The following is an 18,182-nucleotide window of genomic DNA, read 5'->3' as shown; positions in this document are numbered from 1 at the left end:
GTATAATCCACAAACTACTAAAACTGGTTACCTATTGGTAATAGGGTGGAACAATCAAGAGATAAAAAGACTTTTCTGAAGGTAAACTGTTTGGGAGATTTAACTCTGCAACCATGTAAATATTTTATGATGAAAAAACAAAATGAAATAAAATAAAAAGAAACCCTAGAACAAAAATCAAAATTAAATAAAGCAATGCAACTGTTGTTATCAATTTTGTGGTTTGACCTCAGAGAAGAACTGTTTCAAGTGACTTGACATACAATAATTTGATTATATGTCCTTAACAGATTTCACAGGTATTTTCCTAATGGGATATATCCTAAGAACTACAAAGAAATCTTAAACTGTTCTCAGTAATATTATTAGTGATATTATTGTTATTCTGGAACTATTAAACATAAGATAATGCAACTGAATGTCAACAGGGACTCTAATAGCATACTAGCATCCGTACAAGTACTGAAAATAGTGCCAAAAATTACTTGTCCGTGATATAAGCCTAGTACACAAAAGGGGCCACAACTCAACTCACTGTCTTCCCCATCTTACTTAATGGCATCGAAAACCTACTTAGGTTTAACATGTCCCCTCCACTCATTCTTTTGGTCACCAAATCCTACTGACTCTACCTCGCGCCTCTGTGTTAAATTTAGTTCCATTGTGTTAAATTTGGCTCAGATTGCCCAAACACATCCTTTGCAATAAAAATGTTACATGAGCCACATATGTAATTTCGGATATTATTGTTTCCATATTAAAAAGAAAAAAGAAACGGAAAATTAAAATTCTGATATCTTTAACCCAGTCTATCCAAAATATTGTCATTTCAACATGTAAACAAAAATTATTAATGAGCTACTTGACTTTTATTTTACATATCAAGGCTTTGAAATTCACTACGTATTTTACACTTACAGAACAGCTCAATTCAGACTAGCCCCATTTCAAGTGTTCAGCAGCCCCACTGGAGCACAGATGCCCCAGACCACCAGAGGTCCAAACACTGGCTACACATCAGAAGCACTCTTCATTCATTAAGTGAACTTACTAGCTGCAGGGTCTAGAGGCGAATCTGTGAACAAGAATAGATTCCTGGCGTACAAATCTCTTTTCTCTTGCCAAACCCTGACTGACACATTAAGACTATTCACAATCTGATCGACCTAATCCACCTCTTCAGCCCTTATCACAAATTCACATTCTATAATTTCCATTCTTTAAACACATATCTTCACAGATTCTCAAACACACTAGGAGTCCTTTAAAACTCCTTATTGTTAGTGTGTTGGTTTTTTCCTCTTCCTAAACTTTCACTGCCCCCTCTTTCATCCTACCTATCCTTCAACACTCAGGGCAAATATCCTTTCCCTCTGTGAAATGTTCTGTGGTTCCCCATGGAGGTATTTACTCTCTCCGCTGTGTGTTTTATTCATCTCTCTGTCATACAATCGTACTTTATAGAATTACAATTTAACTATTGATGAATGTCTCCCCACAAGATCATGGGTTATCCACCTCATAACTCAGACACACTGGAGCTGGATTCAGTGGGACAGAAGGGGTAGAATTATAGTTATTTTGTGAAAAATCACACACAACCTACCTTAGCGACACTGTTATCTAACCTATAGGTGCCCCTACCTAAACTAAATGACTTTCCCATAGAAATTTATTACATTAAGATCAGCAGGCCCATGTGCTGCAGTAGGAATATCACAGAAACGAACAGCACTTGTTATCCTGCCATACAGATCACTCTAAATAGTTAATACCCCGGTATCCTAGCTTATTAACAGTCTTCTCTAAGTTTGGATAGTCAATTTCCTAAAACCTTATCACTCTTGAATCTTCTAACTATAACCCTTAGGTATGCATGGCATTCAGCACCTTTGAGGGCTTTCTCTTCTAGAGAAAGTAAAAATCAGGCTTAAAAATTTTTTTTAATGTTTGTTTTTAAGACGGGGGTGCAGAGAGCAAGGAAGACAGAGGAACCAAAGTGGGCTCTGCGCTGACAGTAGAGAGCCAGACACGAGGCTGGAACTCATGAACTGTGAGATCATGACCTGAGCCAAAGTCTGACACTCAATTGGCTGAAACACCCAGGTGCCCCAGGCTTTAAATTTCTTAATGTAATGTCAACTTAGCTGTCTACTAAACTGATAATGCTGAACATATAAACCTTTATGACCAGCAACACACTTAGATTTAGGTATCTGTTAACAACCTAAATCTCCAAAGCTGATGTTCATCTCCTACAAAGGGCCTAAAGCCAATTTATATTAGACAGGAAGGCTGAGAGCTATTCTCACCCCTGTCCATACCATTTTCCAACAGTCACCATGGACCAGCCACTCATGCTACTTTGTTTTACATGTATTTTCTTCACAGTAACACATTGATATAGCCATCAACTCCATTTTACAGATAAGGAAACTGACAGTAAAGTTAAAAAACAATTCCTAAAATAATGTCTTCAGAATACGAATTCCAGATGTTTGCCCTTTAAACTACAGCCCATTTAGTGGTGTGCTAGAGTCAGGTCCACACTGACTCACAAGAGCCAACTGTTAAATTTTTAGGAACTGCACAAGCCACTGTTAAACGGAGCTATGATTAAAAATTAAATCATAGGGACACCTGGGTGGCTCGGTCGGTTGGGCGTCTGACTTTGGCTCAGGTCATGATCTCACTGTTTGGGACTTTGAGCCTCACATCGGGCTCTGTGCTGACAGCTCAGAGCCTGGAGCCTGCTTTGGATTCTGGGTCTCCCTCTCTCTCTGCCCCTTCCCTGCTCGTGCTCTGTCTCTCCCTCTCTCTCTCAAAATAAATAAACATTAAAAAAAGAAAATTAAAAAAAAATTAAAGCATATAAGCTGACAGTTAAATAATAAAAACAAAGGTACTACTTATTCGAAACTCACTTCCTAAATATTTTAGTACATTTTACTTGAGGTTAATTACACTTATTATATATGTGTATATACATCTGTGTGTGACATACGTGTGAATAATACTATATAATGGTGTGAAAACGAGTATCTCTTCTCAACTCTGTATTCAGTGATATCACTTTGCCAGCTTGAGACCGAGTACGATGGGAGTACTTACACCAAAGAAACTGGCGAATCCTACAAAGCATGGCTCCCCACGCCCCAAGTGGTTGTTACATATTACTAGCAAACCACAAGTTCGCTCCTTATTCTGAATAATCAGTTATTTCAAAATGCAATATGCAAAATTTGCAAAATGCAAAATGCAATTTTCAGCCTCTATCCAGAAACTCTCATTCAGTAGATCAGGGGTAGAGTATCAGCATGTATTTTGCAAAAGACTATCCTCTAAAAACCTTCTGATACATACCTGTAGCTGAGAAGTACACTTTGAGATTTCTAAAGCAGTATTATGGATCATATCAGACGTTAGAAGCTACAAACTTAAAGCTGCACTACTTTAGGTTCCCAAAGAGAAGTCTCTACAAACTATAATGTGAAACTGTAACACAGCTTTTTTATCAAGGATCAAAGACAATCACAGGAAAGCTTCTATAAAGCTTAAATTATCAGAAACGTTTCTGTTTAAACAATAATCTTAATAAAAAGATTATAATATGAGACAACTAAGATATCCACATGAAAAAGAATAAGGCTGGACCATACGTAAAAATTAACTCAAAATGGATCAAAGCTAAAGCTCTAAGATTCTTTGAAGAAAACACGGCATAAATCTTTGTGACCCTGAATTAGACAATGGTTTCTTAAATAAGACACCTAAAGCACAAACAACAACAAAAACACAGATAAACTGGATTTCATCAAATTAAAAACATTTGTGCTTTAAAGGACATCATCAAGAACATAAAAAGATAACCCAAAGAATGGAAGAAAACTTTTAAAAATCGTATAAAAGGAATTTGTATCTAAAATACATAGAGTTGAAGGGGCACCTGGGTGGCTCAGTCCGACTTCAGCTTGGGTCATGATCTCATGGTTTGAGAGTTAGAGCCCCATGTTGGGCTCTGTCCTGACAGCTCAGAGCCTGAGCCTGCTTCAGATTCTCTCTCTCTCTCTCTCTCTCTCTCTCTGGTCCTCCCCCACTCATGCTCTCTCTCAAAAATAAACATTAAAAAATTTTTTTTAAATACATAGAGTTGTTACAAATCAACAAAAAGACAACCCAATTAAAACATAGGCAAAGGATTTGAATGAACATGTCTCCTGAGAAGGTATGCAGGTCGCCAATAAGCACAGGAGACGATATTCAGTATCATTAGCCATCAGGGAATTGCAAAAACTACAATTAGATTACCACGTCACATCCATTAAGATGGCTATAATGAATGACTTAGATAATAGCAAATGCTGATAAAGACACAGAGAATTGAAAACCTCCTACACTGCTGACAAGAATGTAAAATGGTGTAGCTGCTTCAGAAAACAATCTAGCAGTTGCTCAAAAAATTAAACATAGAGTTGCTGTATGATGCAGCAATTCTACTCCAGGATATAAATCCAAGAGAAATGAAAACATGTGTCCACTCAAAAAATTGTGTATGGATGTTCATAGCAGCATTATACCTAAAAGCCAAAAAGTGGAAACAACCCAAATGTTCATCTACTAATGAATGGATAAACATGATATGTTAATACAATGGAATATTATTTGGCAAAAACAAGGAATAAAATATTGATGTATCCTATAGTCTTTCATGAGCCTTGAAAACTCTAAGTGAAAGACACTAGTCAAAAACAAAACCACATATTGCGTAACTCCAGCATTATGAAATATCCACAGCAGGCAAATCTATAGTGATCGTAAGTGGAATAGTGGTCACCTAGGGCTGGTGGTCAGTTGGATGATACAAGTGTGACCACTAAAGGGTACGGGGTTTCTTTTCAGGATGATGAAAATGCTCCAAAATTGACTGTGGTGATGGTTGCCTGACTCTCGGAATATACAAAAACCACTGAAATGTACACTTGAAATGGATGAACAGTATGGTATGTGAGTTATATCTCAATAATCTGTTACACATACACATAAATTTCTTAAAAAAAATTAACTCAGGAAGAGATTTCCATTTCTGAAAAACTGATGTCTTCTTTTATTCAATAAGTTATACTGAAGCATCGATTTATATATTGATATAAATTTATATACTTATACAACCACCAAATTATATATAATCATCAATTATATTTCTCTTCTGGCTTCATTACCAGGAAATTCACCACTGAATTTGTGGTCACATGTGCTTTCCTTCACCTAAGTTCTCTAGTTCAGCTTCCATCACCACCACGCCTGCTTTCACTGTTTTAATATTCTAAGTGTTCTACTGTAACCCACTTCAATCTTTCTTAGAAGCAAGCAGGATAGGACAGCTGACTAAACTCTGAAAACTTCAGAATACTTTTAGATGCTCAGGATGCCCACCAAGATACAGAAATCCTATGAAGTTCAGCCTGGGCTCTGCTAACCAATTCCCTTCACCTTAATTAACTACCATCAAGAACTAATTCAGAGAATTAGGAGTTTTCCCAGAGGATGTTTTTCCTCTAAATTACATTATTCACATAAAACATTATAACCTGGTATTACACATTTACCATATATTTAGCACCCAAGATACTATTTTGAGTGGAACGTAAATAATAAATCACTACCGAAATTAAACTTTGTTTTGGGAAATTCATTCCTACCCTAACAGGTGAGGATGACTCCTCTGTGTTTCGTTTCTGGGACTCAGTGTCCACATCTTGGCGCTTATTCTTCATTCTTTCTCTAAGATCCCCTGTAGGTCTTTCTGGTGACCTTTGAACCGAAAAAACAAAAACAAAAGAAAAACAAAACAAAACAACAAAGATCTATATTCATATAACACTTATAAGACTATATTTACAGAAATACCTCACAAATCAATAAAAATTTTCTAACTGCCCATGGCTCCTAATGTTCAGAAAAATAATCAATTTGCTTGAGCTTAAGTATTAATATATAAATAATACAAGCATCACTTACAAGTTTTCTCCCAATACCAACCAGAAGTGTATACATTAAAATTCCATGGGGAGGCAGGTACTAGTGATAAGAATAAGAAACTGTATGTGAGCTGAGAAAAAAGAATTTGTAATTAACAGCTTAACTTGTTTTTCTAAAAATCACATAAATGTATTACTTGTATTTGAAGTAAAAAGTCAGAAGATAAAGTTTTAAACCCCAACGTTGTAAAATTAATCAAAAGGCAACATTAGCGGTATTTTCATATATACACGTATGTGGTTGGATGCAATGCCAACAACTGAGAATTACCCACCTCAAGAATCATGGCAAATATAAGATTTTTCTGTTATTCTTATAACTCTTCTTAAATTTGGGATTGTTTCAGAACAGAAAATAGTTAAAGGATTCAAAGCAAGATTTAGGCAGCGGAGTTCCTTTAATTAAGGAAAATCATACATATTTATATTCAACACTGTAAACCTTAATAACTTATACTGAAAGTTCGATAAACAGCTATCCAATTATTTTCACACCATTATTAAGTAAGAAAACAAAGCAGAGATGGAAAACACTTATCTTTAAAGAATATTCCTAGAGGATCTTTAAAAAAGAGCAACAGAAGTCAAGGAGTGGTATGTCCCTCACTGGCTAACAAAAAATACTGTATATATATTTTTAAAGATAAAAAGAAATTACATAGACATTTACATCTATTTCAAGTAATAGTTGATCAAGCAAATCAATTCTTTTATCAATCAATACAAAACAAATGATTAATGAAGAAATAATTCAGTTAATTCCTGTTACAGGCTCTCATTAATATTTATATGTATATTTTATAAGACTATATTAAACGCTTTAACAGTTAAATCTGACCTTGAAAGTGAAACTTATTACAAACCAGTACTTAAAGGCTTTAAATTTTAATTATGATGTACATGTAAATCTTCTGTGCCCTGGTTTCCTTTATATAATAAGACAATTTATTATGAACTTGTTTCTATCCTAAACAGCACCTGAGTGCTCTACATACAGTGAATGCTCAATAAATGACTTAAATATCTTGTGACTAAAAAAGCATTTCTGAAATACACGGGTTTTCTTTCCATCTTTGAATCACATTACGAACTACATTCTCTTCCCTATAAAAAAAAGGAAAAAAAGACAAAGCCAAAGAGGGTTATCAAATGGAAAAACATGCACAAAATTAAAAAATCCTTTATTCCAAGTCTAGTAATGACACTGTATTTTTCCATTTTAGGCCAATTTCTCTGCCCATTTTCCTCAAAATTACCCCTTCTATAAAAATTTTCTGTCAGTTAACAACGAATTTCACAGGTGAATTAAAGTATGTATTAAAGTGTGGTAGTAACATAAACAAAACATTAAAATTATTGAAACACTTTACCCAGGTGTGTATTTATACAGATACTTAAACATATAAAAGTGGTTTTCCCACATTAACAGAGGGCACAGATGCCAATCTAAATACAAATAAAACAGAGTATTCAGCATCACAAGTAAGCTAAAATGTATGTTTACATGAACAGAAAGCCAGTTCAGCGTTTGAGTTTTAAATTCTATTAGGCCTCAAAATCTATACACACACACACACACACACACACACACATCAATTCACTTATTAAAAAAAAACTGCAAATGCTAATGTTTGATTTTTACACTCTTGCTGTAGCCAAGGCAATCAGCACATTCAATTGGTTAATTAACTTGGTTAATTAACTTGGTTAATTATTTGTTTACCAATCAAGTTTAAACTGCTTTTGTGACAATCTTTACATATGTTACATATTTAAACACAATAACAAAATCGTGAACTGAACTGAAAGAAAAATAAAAGGGCTTTATTGAAAAATTTCATTTAGTTTTGCCTTTATCAAAGGCAAAAAAGATGTTCTAAATAGGTAGTAGTACCTTTATCCACATAGAAATACATATTTTACGTTAATACACAGTTTAGAGATTTGGCAAATGCATTTTAATCTACAGAGTCTGCAGTGGATTGTCTTTTGTCATTAAGATTTGAATTCAGAGCATCTTAAAAAGCTAAAGTTATATCCATTTTAAATTTTAAGAGTTAAAAAGTCTCCCCTCAGTAAAAATAAATCCATAAAATTCTATCTTAAACCATTTTAATACATAATGGGGGGGGGTAAGTCATACATACAAAAAAATCCGTTGGCAAAAACAGTAAATACTGAGCAAATAATTTTAAAGCATACATTTTATTAATCTTGAAATTAACAACTAGAAAGATCTCGTTGATCTACCACCAAAAGAGAAAATCTGATCAAATATGTTTGTATTTCAGATTTTTATACTAGATAAATTACAAAAGCCATCTTCTAACAGTATATGAACAATTCAAAGTTCTTAATTTACCTTCTATAATTGCTGCTATAACCTTTACCACGGGGTGAAGGGCCATGTACGAATCTACATGTGTTTCCATAGAGGCAGTTGCCAGTCTTCAGCCAATTACGGCACTGTGTCTAAGAGACAGATATTACTATGTAAATTTCAGATTTATTTCTGGATAAACAACGCTACAGGGACAAAATTAAAACAAATTCTACCAAAACTCCAGCTAACCTGAGATACATTATCCCCCAAACAATAAAAATACCAGGGAAAAAAACATGAAAACTGTGACTCTTCTCACTCCTCTTTATGCTACTCAGTTTTAAAAATTTACTGGACATTCCTACAATACAATAACCTGTTCACCTTTATGATACAAATCAGTATTTCAAGAATAGGATTATAAGACAACCCCTGTGACTGTTCTAGTGACAACTCACCTCTGCTGTACTGCCAGTGCTGGGTCCGAGCCTCTCAAATACACTGGGTCTTCGGGATGTGCTATCAGATATGGTCTTGGTATTTTCCACTGTGACCTTCCTTCTAATTTTTGACATTTTGTACTACTTTAACCAAAAAGAGAGAGAGGCAAACTGTAAAATTCTTCCATTTTAAATTAACTGAGCCTATAACTTACATGTAGATAAAGCTGTAGATCACACTGCAAAATTATGGGGAATTTTTCTCAGGAGAAAAAAGGCATCGGAGAGGTCACAGGTAAACAGAGGTAAACAGTTGGTATCTTCTAAGGCATACCTTCTTAGTAAATTTATAACAACTTTGGAACCTGTTGGCTACAATTTTACCTCTTCTGCAGAATGAATAATATTCTACTCACAGTTTTCAAAGTACATTCAACCTCAGAAAACACACTGTAAAATGTTTAGTTTCTACGTTCCTTATAAAAGTTTCAAAACTTAGTTAACTATCCTTCAAGGAAAAGTTGTACTATCATTCTCTATCAACTACTTAACGGGAAAAGCTATGACAAAGAGAACAGGAAATAAGATCAGGTGATAGCAGAAATTATGCTTTATACGGTTCATGACATTAGGTATATTCCAAAAAGCAGCTTGGGAGAAAAGTGAAAACTATTTAAGTATTTTCTCCACCTTACAGACCTTAAAAAAGAACAGTCTATTCAAGGACATTTATTTTCCAATTATATACATATAAAAAAAAAGTCAATGTTGATAAAATGTCTTTCTTTCAAAATGGAACAGGCTACAGAACTAGAAGTCAAGATGTTTCTATAATTTATACACCACACTGACATAAAAATCAAAGGTGCTAAAAGTGATGAACAGGCTACCTTACCATTTAGAAATAAGAAAGACAAATTGTACAAATATTTTACAAAAGTAAATAAAACATTTAAAACTGAAACCATAACAAAACAAATCCAAGTATATAATCAGGTGATTCAACTGGAAATGAAAACGTCAGATAACAGTATTATGATATACATTAGAAAACAATATTAAATTCTAGATCTAGAACAACTTAGTACATCACTCTGGGAATTGGGTAAGAGCTGCCTAACTAAGACTCCAAAAAAACCACTAACCCATTCAAATTTCATACAATCTAAATAGCTGAAATCTTATTAATAGTCAAAAGTTACTAGAATGAACAATCGCAGCCAAAGAGGCAAAAGTTCCATTTGGTATAGAACTGGTCTCCATGAAGTTCACAAATTCAAAAAGCTCTTTAATGTGGTCTCAAAATAAAGATATATAATTTGAAAGGAAATTAAATCATGAGAGTACCAAATCAAAACTTTAAAAAAATTATAAACAATATTTGGTTTAGTTAGATTCTTCTTTTCAGGTCACATTTTTAAAAGAATCCTAAGAATAAGGACAACATTTGACAAATGAACAAAAGATAATGAATCAAGAGAAAAATAGGAAATGATAGTTTTAAATTGGAAAAAAAAGGTACAGTCTTATTCTTTAATATAAAATACAACCATTTTATTAATTAATATTTAGTGATTCAAAGAATTCAGAAAATAATTTTAGTTACAAATTTTTAAAAATTAGCATAGAGTGTCCCATAAATAAGAATTTGCTGCAACATGAAATCACATATGTGTCAAGTGTTCTCCGAGTAAGGAACTTTACAGCCAACTGTACATCCAACAGTTACTACTGTAAGATAATCTTTGATTTCATTCTCAGCCCAAATGAGAATTTACAGAGTAAAAGTTGGTAAAATTTCATGTACCCATTTGATTTACCAAACTAAAATGTTCTTTAGAGAGCTGAAAGCCAAGATAAAGGGAGCTGAGGAAAGATCTAGAAAACGTAGAGCTTTGATTAACTGAGAAAACCACATTTTACAATTTATATCAGAGCAGGAGGCAATAAAAAGTGAGTATGTCACAAAACATAGGGAACGTTTAGAACAAAAGCATATTTAAAGTTTCATTATATGTTATTGTAAGTACTAATACATAGATGCACATTATAATCCTCATTCACTAATTCAATTTTTAAAACATTTATTAATAAACTTAAAATTGAAGGAGTTCTAGAAGTTCCTTATTAGCTATTACCAGTTATTTAGAACTTGGAAAACAGGCACACCACCCCACCACACTGCCTCAAGAAGACTAACCCTAACCTTAACGTATTTCCCTCCACTCTCAAAGGAAATAGTTCTGCTCACAAAACTCCTATATATCTCCGCATGCCAACACTTCCAACACACCCTCCTCCAAAAAAAAAAAAATTAATGGTAGTGCTTTCCATAATCGAGGCAAGAAGCTATTTATTATTATACCTAAAACACTGGTCATCTAGCATCTCCCTTCTTGTTTTTCTGAGGGCTCCTTCCTGCTCTGTAATCTGTTGCTTGGATCAGGATTCCACTACCCCCCTGACCTACCACTGAAAACCACAGCTTCTCTCTAATGCTAGATCATTAACATCAACTTTGAAGATTTCAAAAGGTTCAGACTATATGTCAAAGATATTCAAGTGAGGACTAATGACTGAATCGTACACCCCTTCTTGTATTCTTGTCACTCTTTTCCCACAGAGACAAAGCTGCTTGTACTGGTGACATCAAGAACTAGTCAAGATTCACCTACGTAGTGATTATCACTAGAACTTTACTTTTAGCTACTGTTGAGTCTCCCAACTTAGGGGAAAACAGCAAAGAAATAAAAGTCATATTCTCAGCATCCAACAGTATCAGACCTCCTCTCAAAACTGCACTGACTTTGAACACCAAGTCTATGTTATAGGGAGGTCGTGGACAGAAAAAAAAATCTGAGGCAAAGGGAAAAAGTAGGACTTGAACTTTTCTAATTGAAAGGAATAGGAATTCTTCTGACCATCTATCTAGGAACTTCCATCAGTAGTCATCAATAATAAGTTACCTAAATATTATTACTGAAACATTCATGATTGGCATAGACAAAATGCTTCGTTTGCAAGGAAGACAAAATATGTTTTAAATCCTGTTTGTCTAAATATATACACAAACCTGCAATACATGAAAAGCATTTACTCATATATATTAATTTATTACTTTAAAAGTATGTTACCAATTAATATGACTTAATTAGAATTTTCATTCTAAAAATTTGGGCCCTCAAAGGCAAATAAATACCACAACAGAGGGGCACCTGGGTGGTTCAGTTGGTTAAGGGTCCAACTCCTGATTCGGCTCAGGTCCTGATCTTACCATCTGTGAATTCGAGCCTTGCTCAGTGCAGAGCCTGCTTGGAATTCTCTCTCTCTGCCCCTCCCCTGTGCAGTCTCTCTCTCTCTCTCTCTCTCTCTCTCTCTCTCTCTCTCTCTCTCTCCCCCTCTCTCTCTCAAATAAACAAATAACTTTAAAAAAAAGAAAAAAAACACCATAACAGAATAAAATATAGATATGACTGAGGGGAAAAAAACCTTTTTCAATTAACATCTGAACACGCTTCAATAAGCAAATGCTTCAAAGTATATGAGAAAAGTTAGAAACAAGGAAATTAAAAATGTAAATATTAGGGGTGCCTGGGTGGCGCAGTCGGTTAAGCGTCCGACTTCAGCCAGGTCACGATCTCGCGGTCCGGGAGCTCGAGCCCCGCGTCAGGCTCTGGGCTGATGGCTCAGAGCCTGGAGCCTGTTTCCGATTCTGTGTGTCCCTCTCTCTCTGCCCCTCCCCCGTTCATGCTCTGTCTCTGTCCCAAAAAAATAAATAAACGTTAAAAAAAATGTAAATATTAAAGTCTTCCCTATCTCAGAGACTTTAAAAGCTCTCCCCCCAGATTTGTTTTCAAATTATTCTTTGATTTCAAACTGTCATCACACTTTCACCCACATCATCAAGTCTTTCCCAAACACCATCATTATCAAAGCCCAGGTGACACTGGTGAAAGTCTACTGAGTTATTTTCCTATTTCTCCCTTCTATTTGCACAGTAAATAAATATCAAAATTTTCATGATATCTTTTCAACTGAAAAAAGAAAAACAGGGGACACAAAGTTTGACTCTATTAAAATATAACAAAAGAGGGTCTTAATAAATGGAAACTGTCCCTCCTCTTCCCCCAAAACTTACAAATATGACAATGTACTCAAAGCTACATACTACATAAATATGGCTAAGAAAGGAGAAACATATAGAAACCTCTTTTTAAATTATTAATTATTCCTGAAGCCTAATTACTAAAAGTGTGTCAATAAAACATGTATCAATTCTAGTATCCTCACTACAATACAGAATTACATCTTTTTTTTAAATGTTTTTATTTATTTTTGAGAGAGACAGAGCACAAGGTGGGGGGGGGGCAGAGAGAGAGAGAGGGAGACACAGAATCAGAAGCAGGCTCTAGGCTCTGAGCTATCGGCACAGAGCCTGACGTGGGGCTCAAACTCACGAACTGCGACATCATGACCTGAGCTGAAGTCAGATGCATAACCAACTGAGCCACCCAGGTGCCCCTAATTACATCTTTTTGCGGCCTCAACTTCCCTTAGCACAAACGAAAACATAAATTATTTTAATCTGGATGAGTCGTGGCATATTAGGAAACTGTCAAATAATTAAACAAGTAAAACTACATAAATGTACTAACTGGTACTAGAAGAAACCCCTACCCACTGAAGTTCTAAAATTAAAAGGCTTATATTAAAAATAAGGTCTCTTCATATTTATAGTTCATATTTTTGAAAGAAAAAACAGACCTCAGAAACGTATTTGATGCATAATCTGGGAGAATATTTTTAAAAAGAACTTTCTAAAACAACCTTGCATGTTACTTATAAATAGACTAAAACAATTCCAAACTGAATTCCAAACAAAACTAACAGAACTAAATTGACTACACTTCTATGAGCAAGGCAATACTGCAGCACAGTGCAATAAAAATAATTTGTTAAAAAAGACTATGCACAGAGAATAGCCAATGCTGGCAACTAGGATAAAGTGAAGTAAATTAAACTGCAATATACACACTACCAAAAAAAGTATAAAGACACTTTCTACAGCAACACCAGTTAATTTTCAACTGTTGCTAACTAGCTCCAACTCTATATGAAATGGAGAGTGGGGTTGGAGGAAGTGGGGGAAATATCCACTAAAAACCAATTCTTCAAATAAATGTAAATTAAACAATTTTGCTTTCTATATTTAACTGCCAATGCATACTGTAATACAAATTAACACTGACAACTTGTAAAAATTCTAATAACTTGTACATAAGTGGAAATAGCATCACTTATGGATTTTAGTATTAATTTACTAATATGAAAATTGGATTTGCATATCTTAAATACGCAATCAACATTCATTTCGAATCAGCAATGATTAGGAAGCCAGTAAGAGGCATGCATTTGATAAAACTGGATTGTAACAGATCCACACGATAAAAGTCTAAGTTTCATGGTGCAACTATTTTTACAGGCACAAACTGCTATATACCAGCATCAATATTCTTAGTAGTCTCTTGTTTAAATTGTCATGATATAATCTTAATATTTCAGTAAGAATTGGAAAATATATTAAAATCTACAGATTATATCCACAAAACTCTCCAAAATATTGTCGCTTAGGTACTAAAGCCAGTCATTTCAAATATTACAGAACTAGATTCCGCTAACTGGCACCATAAACATTTAGATTAACTGCAACGGTATCACGGTCTTTGAAAAGTGGAAGTGTGAAGATATTTTCCAAACTTTTAAAATTGTTTTTTTTTTCAAAAAACCCCAAAACGTCTCAGATAGGATACGTCTATAATTTTCAGAGTGGTTCAAATTATCTGAAAACTTTGTAATATAACCCAAAAGCGTAAGCCGCTACGCTCCACAAACAAGACCCTACCAATATCATTCAAGTAATATCAACTTTGAATAATTTTCCAGCCACATAAATTATTTTAACCTGTTTTGGAAAGAGATCATGCCAAACAACAGACCCTCTCCTTTCGCTCCACTTTCCCCGGCTTCTGACAGATAGGTTGCCAAAAGTAACTACCTAGGAATGTAAAGATAAAGCAGCACTCCTCAACCTCCAGGACCCAAATCTCTAAATGACCACTGTCAGGCAATAAACAAGACCAGATACAACAGCAAGATAATTTTTCCTAATAGATCTGGAATGCGTAAGAGGGAGCCTCTAAATCTAAGACCATATTCCTGCCCGCTTCCAGCTTATACAAATGCAAATACTGCGCCAAGGGTTCCCAAGCCCAGAAACGGTAGTGTTCCGGCAGAGCCTTTTGTCTGAATAGACCAGACTCCGTAGAAAAACTCGCCAGAATCAGTACAATAGCGAGAAACGAAGCCTGAGCCGAAGGAGCTATTGCACAGTTAAGGGTGGGATGCTGAAGGAGAGCTAAAAATCCTGACGTGACCCGAGCGGGGATGTAGGACAACTCGGGGCCTCCCCATCCCGGGTCCGCCCAACGCCTTGCCCCCAGTACCCACACCAATTCACACAATTCAAGCTTACCTCCTCCCCGAGCTCCTGTCGCAAGCTCAGTCGGGAGGCGCTACCGCCACCACCGCTCCGAGGAGCGGGGGAGGCGACTCTCTGTCCCCGCGCCTGGACCCGGGAAGACGACGACGAGGAGAAGGAGGTGCGCGCGCGACTCCCGGGAACCGGCCCTCCGCTAGCGACGGGCCCCCGGGGTGGCTGAGAAGCAGAACCCGCCCGCCGCTTCGCCAGGGTCAAGTGAGACTGACACGTAGGAAGAAAAAGAACGAAGAGAGACTGGAGAGTAAGAAAAGGAAACGAAAACACTACCAGGCCGCTAGGAGAACCGACTCAAAACGCCGCCGGAAGTCAAGTGTTTGCCCTGATCCCCTCTAGACCGCGGCAGCTTCCGGCCTCCAGATTAGTCGTCAGCGCGCAGGCACCGCCCCTTCGGAGACACGCCCCCGGGCGTAATGTCGGCTCCTAGGAGTGCCGGGGAAATCATCACGTCGGTGCTAGGTGAGAGACCCTCGGAGAGGCGTGCCCGAGCCAGGGGGGGAGCCAAAGTTGCCAATAAAAAGTGAATCTAAGAGAAAGAGTTTACGCCTTTTATTATATGATGTCTTACAATAAACAGCTGTAGTAAATGCACAAAATGCCACATTTGTTGTTGACAATAACTACAGCCATTTATTCATGTGCTCAGAAATGTGCACTGAGCGGTGATAGACGGTGTTTGTACTGTTGTTGACGCTCCTCCGCTTTCTGGGCCTTCGCTTATTACTGTAGAGCAAACGAGACACGGTTGTGTTTTTAAAGGCGCAAGGCAGTTCGTTGAAAATTTGGAGCAGAAATCTTTAATGTCCTAACCACCTTTCCTTTTGTGGTCCAATGATCTGCAAAAAACTAGTTATTAAAATTGCTTGAGGTCGATGGTCAAACGTCCTTAAAGAAAAAAAAAACTCGTATCTAGCCTCTTACATATTTTTTAGAAAGAAAAAAGCAATGTGAGCCCATTTCTGCCTTAATTTTAAGGTAGCGTTTATTTTGGCCTTTTCTTTGACAAAACCAAGGAATAGGAAAAAGCTTTTCTCAAAACTACGGATGAAACTTTAAAAAGAATTGGTATGATGATTTAGTCTTGTTGGAATCGGTAAATTAAAACATGGGAGAAGAGTGGAAAAATCAAGAGTATTAAACATTCTTGATGACATGCCCAGCTATCTTAGAGACAGCAGCAAGAGCTTCTGTACAAGTGGGTTTGATGTAACGCTCTGGCAGCAAGAATCCATATTTGCCTTTATCTCGAAGTTCAATTGTAAACGAGTATTTTATGCCCAAGTCATAGATCCAGTCATCCGAACCTCCAGGAGCTAGGTCTACAAGAAGAAAAAAGAAATTACTTTTTGAAATACAATGTTTCAAGTTAACTAACAAAATGGAATTTTTCCCCCTAAAATTAAAAATAGCTCTGCTTTTTTTCTGATTATTAAGTAATCTAAGTCTCTGGTAGAAAATGGAGACTGAAGAAAAACAGGTTAAGGAAGAAATTACCCATAACCCTGCCAAAGAGTAGTAATCACTATTAACATTTTAGTGTCTTGTTTTCCCCTCAGTGCATGCTTTAACATAATTTTTTCCTACGTAAATAAGATCATCCTATACATGAAGTGTTGTAACATTTCTTCTTTTTTTAAGTTTATTTATTTTTAGAGAGGGAGAGAGTGGGGGAGGAGCAGAGAGAGAATCCCAAGCAGGCTCCACACCATCAGCAGGGGGGAGCCAGACATGGGGCTCCAACTTACAAACTGCAAAATCATGAACTGAGCTGAAATCAAGAGTCAGACGCTTAGCCGATTGAGCCACCCAGGTGCCCCTGTAACATATCTAAACATGATCTCTCTGACCATATTTATGTCTTAATGACTTCAAATCTATAATATCATTTTTTCATGATCTCATAGCACTACACTATAAAGCTGGATATAATAATTATTTACTTGGAGACCTTTAGATTTTTTTCTGATTTCTAATTAATATAAACAACTTTACAATGAACTTTCTGGTTTTCACTAATTGCTTCTTTGCTTCTTTGGAATATTCTTTCCTAGAAGCAGATTTACCAGCCTAAGAGTATGTACTTTTTACAATTATGCTTCATGTTGCCAAATAATCTTCAAAAGAATTGAACCAATTTATACCTCCACTAGCAGGGTATGAATATGCCCACTTCCCTTCCCATACCATCCACAGGAATCATGCATTTCTGGCAATTCTATGGGTGAAAAATACCATAAAATCGCCTTGTTTCTTTGATTACCGCTGAATTGGACATTTTATTTGCTATATTTATTGTCCATCTTTATATATTTTTCTACTCGATTTTTCTAGTGTGTATTTTGCTTATTTTTCTACTCGATTCACTTTATAGATTGTTTATAACAGCAATATTAGTGTTATTTGCCTTGTGTAATATGTAAACTTTTTTTTATTTGCTTATTTCGCTTTTGACTTGGTTTATGGCAGAGTATTTATCTTAAAATATTTTATCTGGAATGTAATTTGGAGAAAGACATGTTAGTAATCAATTCACTTCTTTTTCTAAGTAAGTTGTCAGATTCTCCAACCCTATTAACTGAATAACATTCTTAGAAATGCCTCCTTTATGAGATACTAGACGTCCTTATGTATTTAAGTGTCTTTCTGTTCTTCCTACTCCCTTCTGTTGATCTGTTTCTCCCAGGCTCTGTTCCGCAGTCTTAATTACTACAAGTTTATGATGTGCCTTAATACCTGGTTGGGGCAAATTCTCCTATTAGCCTCATTTTTCAGAATTTTACGAGCTCATCTACCAACTTCATTCTTTCTTTTTTTTTTTTTTTTTT

General features: G+C 35.8%; 2 protein-coding genes across 10 annotated transcripts in view; both read right to left on the bottom strand.

Annotated features, from left to right (window-relative positions):
- ZC3H13 (zinc finger CCCH-type containing 13) overlaps nucleotides 1-15,727 on the bottom strand; it is a 98,853-nt gene extending 83,126 nt beyond the window's left edge. For 4 of the 9 annotated variants that reach the window (XM_040448470.1, XM_040448472.1, XM_040448474.1 and 1 more), the window contains exons 1-4: nucleotides 15,334-15,692; nucleotides 8,820-8,945; nucleotides 8,401-8,510; nucleotides 5,700-5,811 (exon numbers count right to left, since the gene is read on the bottom strand). In XM_040448470.1, the coding sequence (XP_040304404.1) occupies nucleotides 5,700-5,811; nucleotides 8,401-8,510; nucleotides 8,820-8,936 (339 nt within the window). In that variant the 5' untranslated portion in view covers nucleotides 8,937-8,945; nucleotides 15,334-15,692. Of the gene's footprint in view, nucleotides 1-5,699; nucleotides 5,812-8,400; nucleotides 8,511-8,819; nucleotides 8,946-15,333 lie in introns of all 9 variants that reach the window. The other 5 variants (XM_040448469.1, XM_040448468.1, XM_040448466.1 and 2 more) reach the window with 5 other exon arrangements.
- Nucleotides 15,728-15,890: 163 nt separating this feature from the next.
- The window catches only part of CPB2 (carboxypeptidase B2), a 51,090-nt gene continuing 48,798 nt past the window's right edge, over nucleotides 15,891-18,182 (bottom strand). The window contains exon 11 of the mRNA XM_040448475.1: nucleotides 15,891-16,676. Coding sequence (XP_040304409.1) covers nucleotides 16,492-16,676 — 185 coding nt within the window. The 3' untranslated portion in view covers nucleotides 15,891-16,491. The remainder of the gene's footprint in view (nucleotides 16,677-18,182) is intronic.

This window comes from Herpailurus yagouaroundi, unplaced genomic scaffold, assembly GCF_014898765.1.
Source record: "Herpailurus yagouaroundi ecotype Mexico unplaced genomic scaffold, PumYag 197, whole genome shotgun sequence".
In the NCBI taxonomy this organism is placed as follows: domain Eukaryota; kingdom Metazoa; phylum Chordata; class Mammalia; order Carnivora; family Felidae; genus Herpailurus; species Herpailurus yagouaroundi.
Note: the sequence above shows the minus strand (reverse complement) of the source record. Positions and strands in the feature narration are given on the sequence as shown.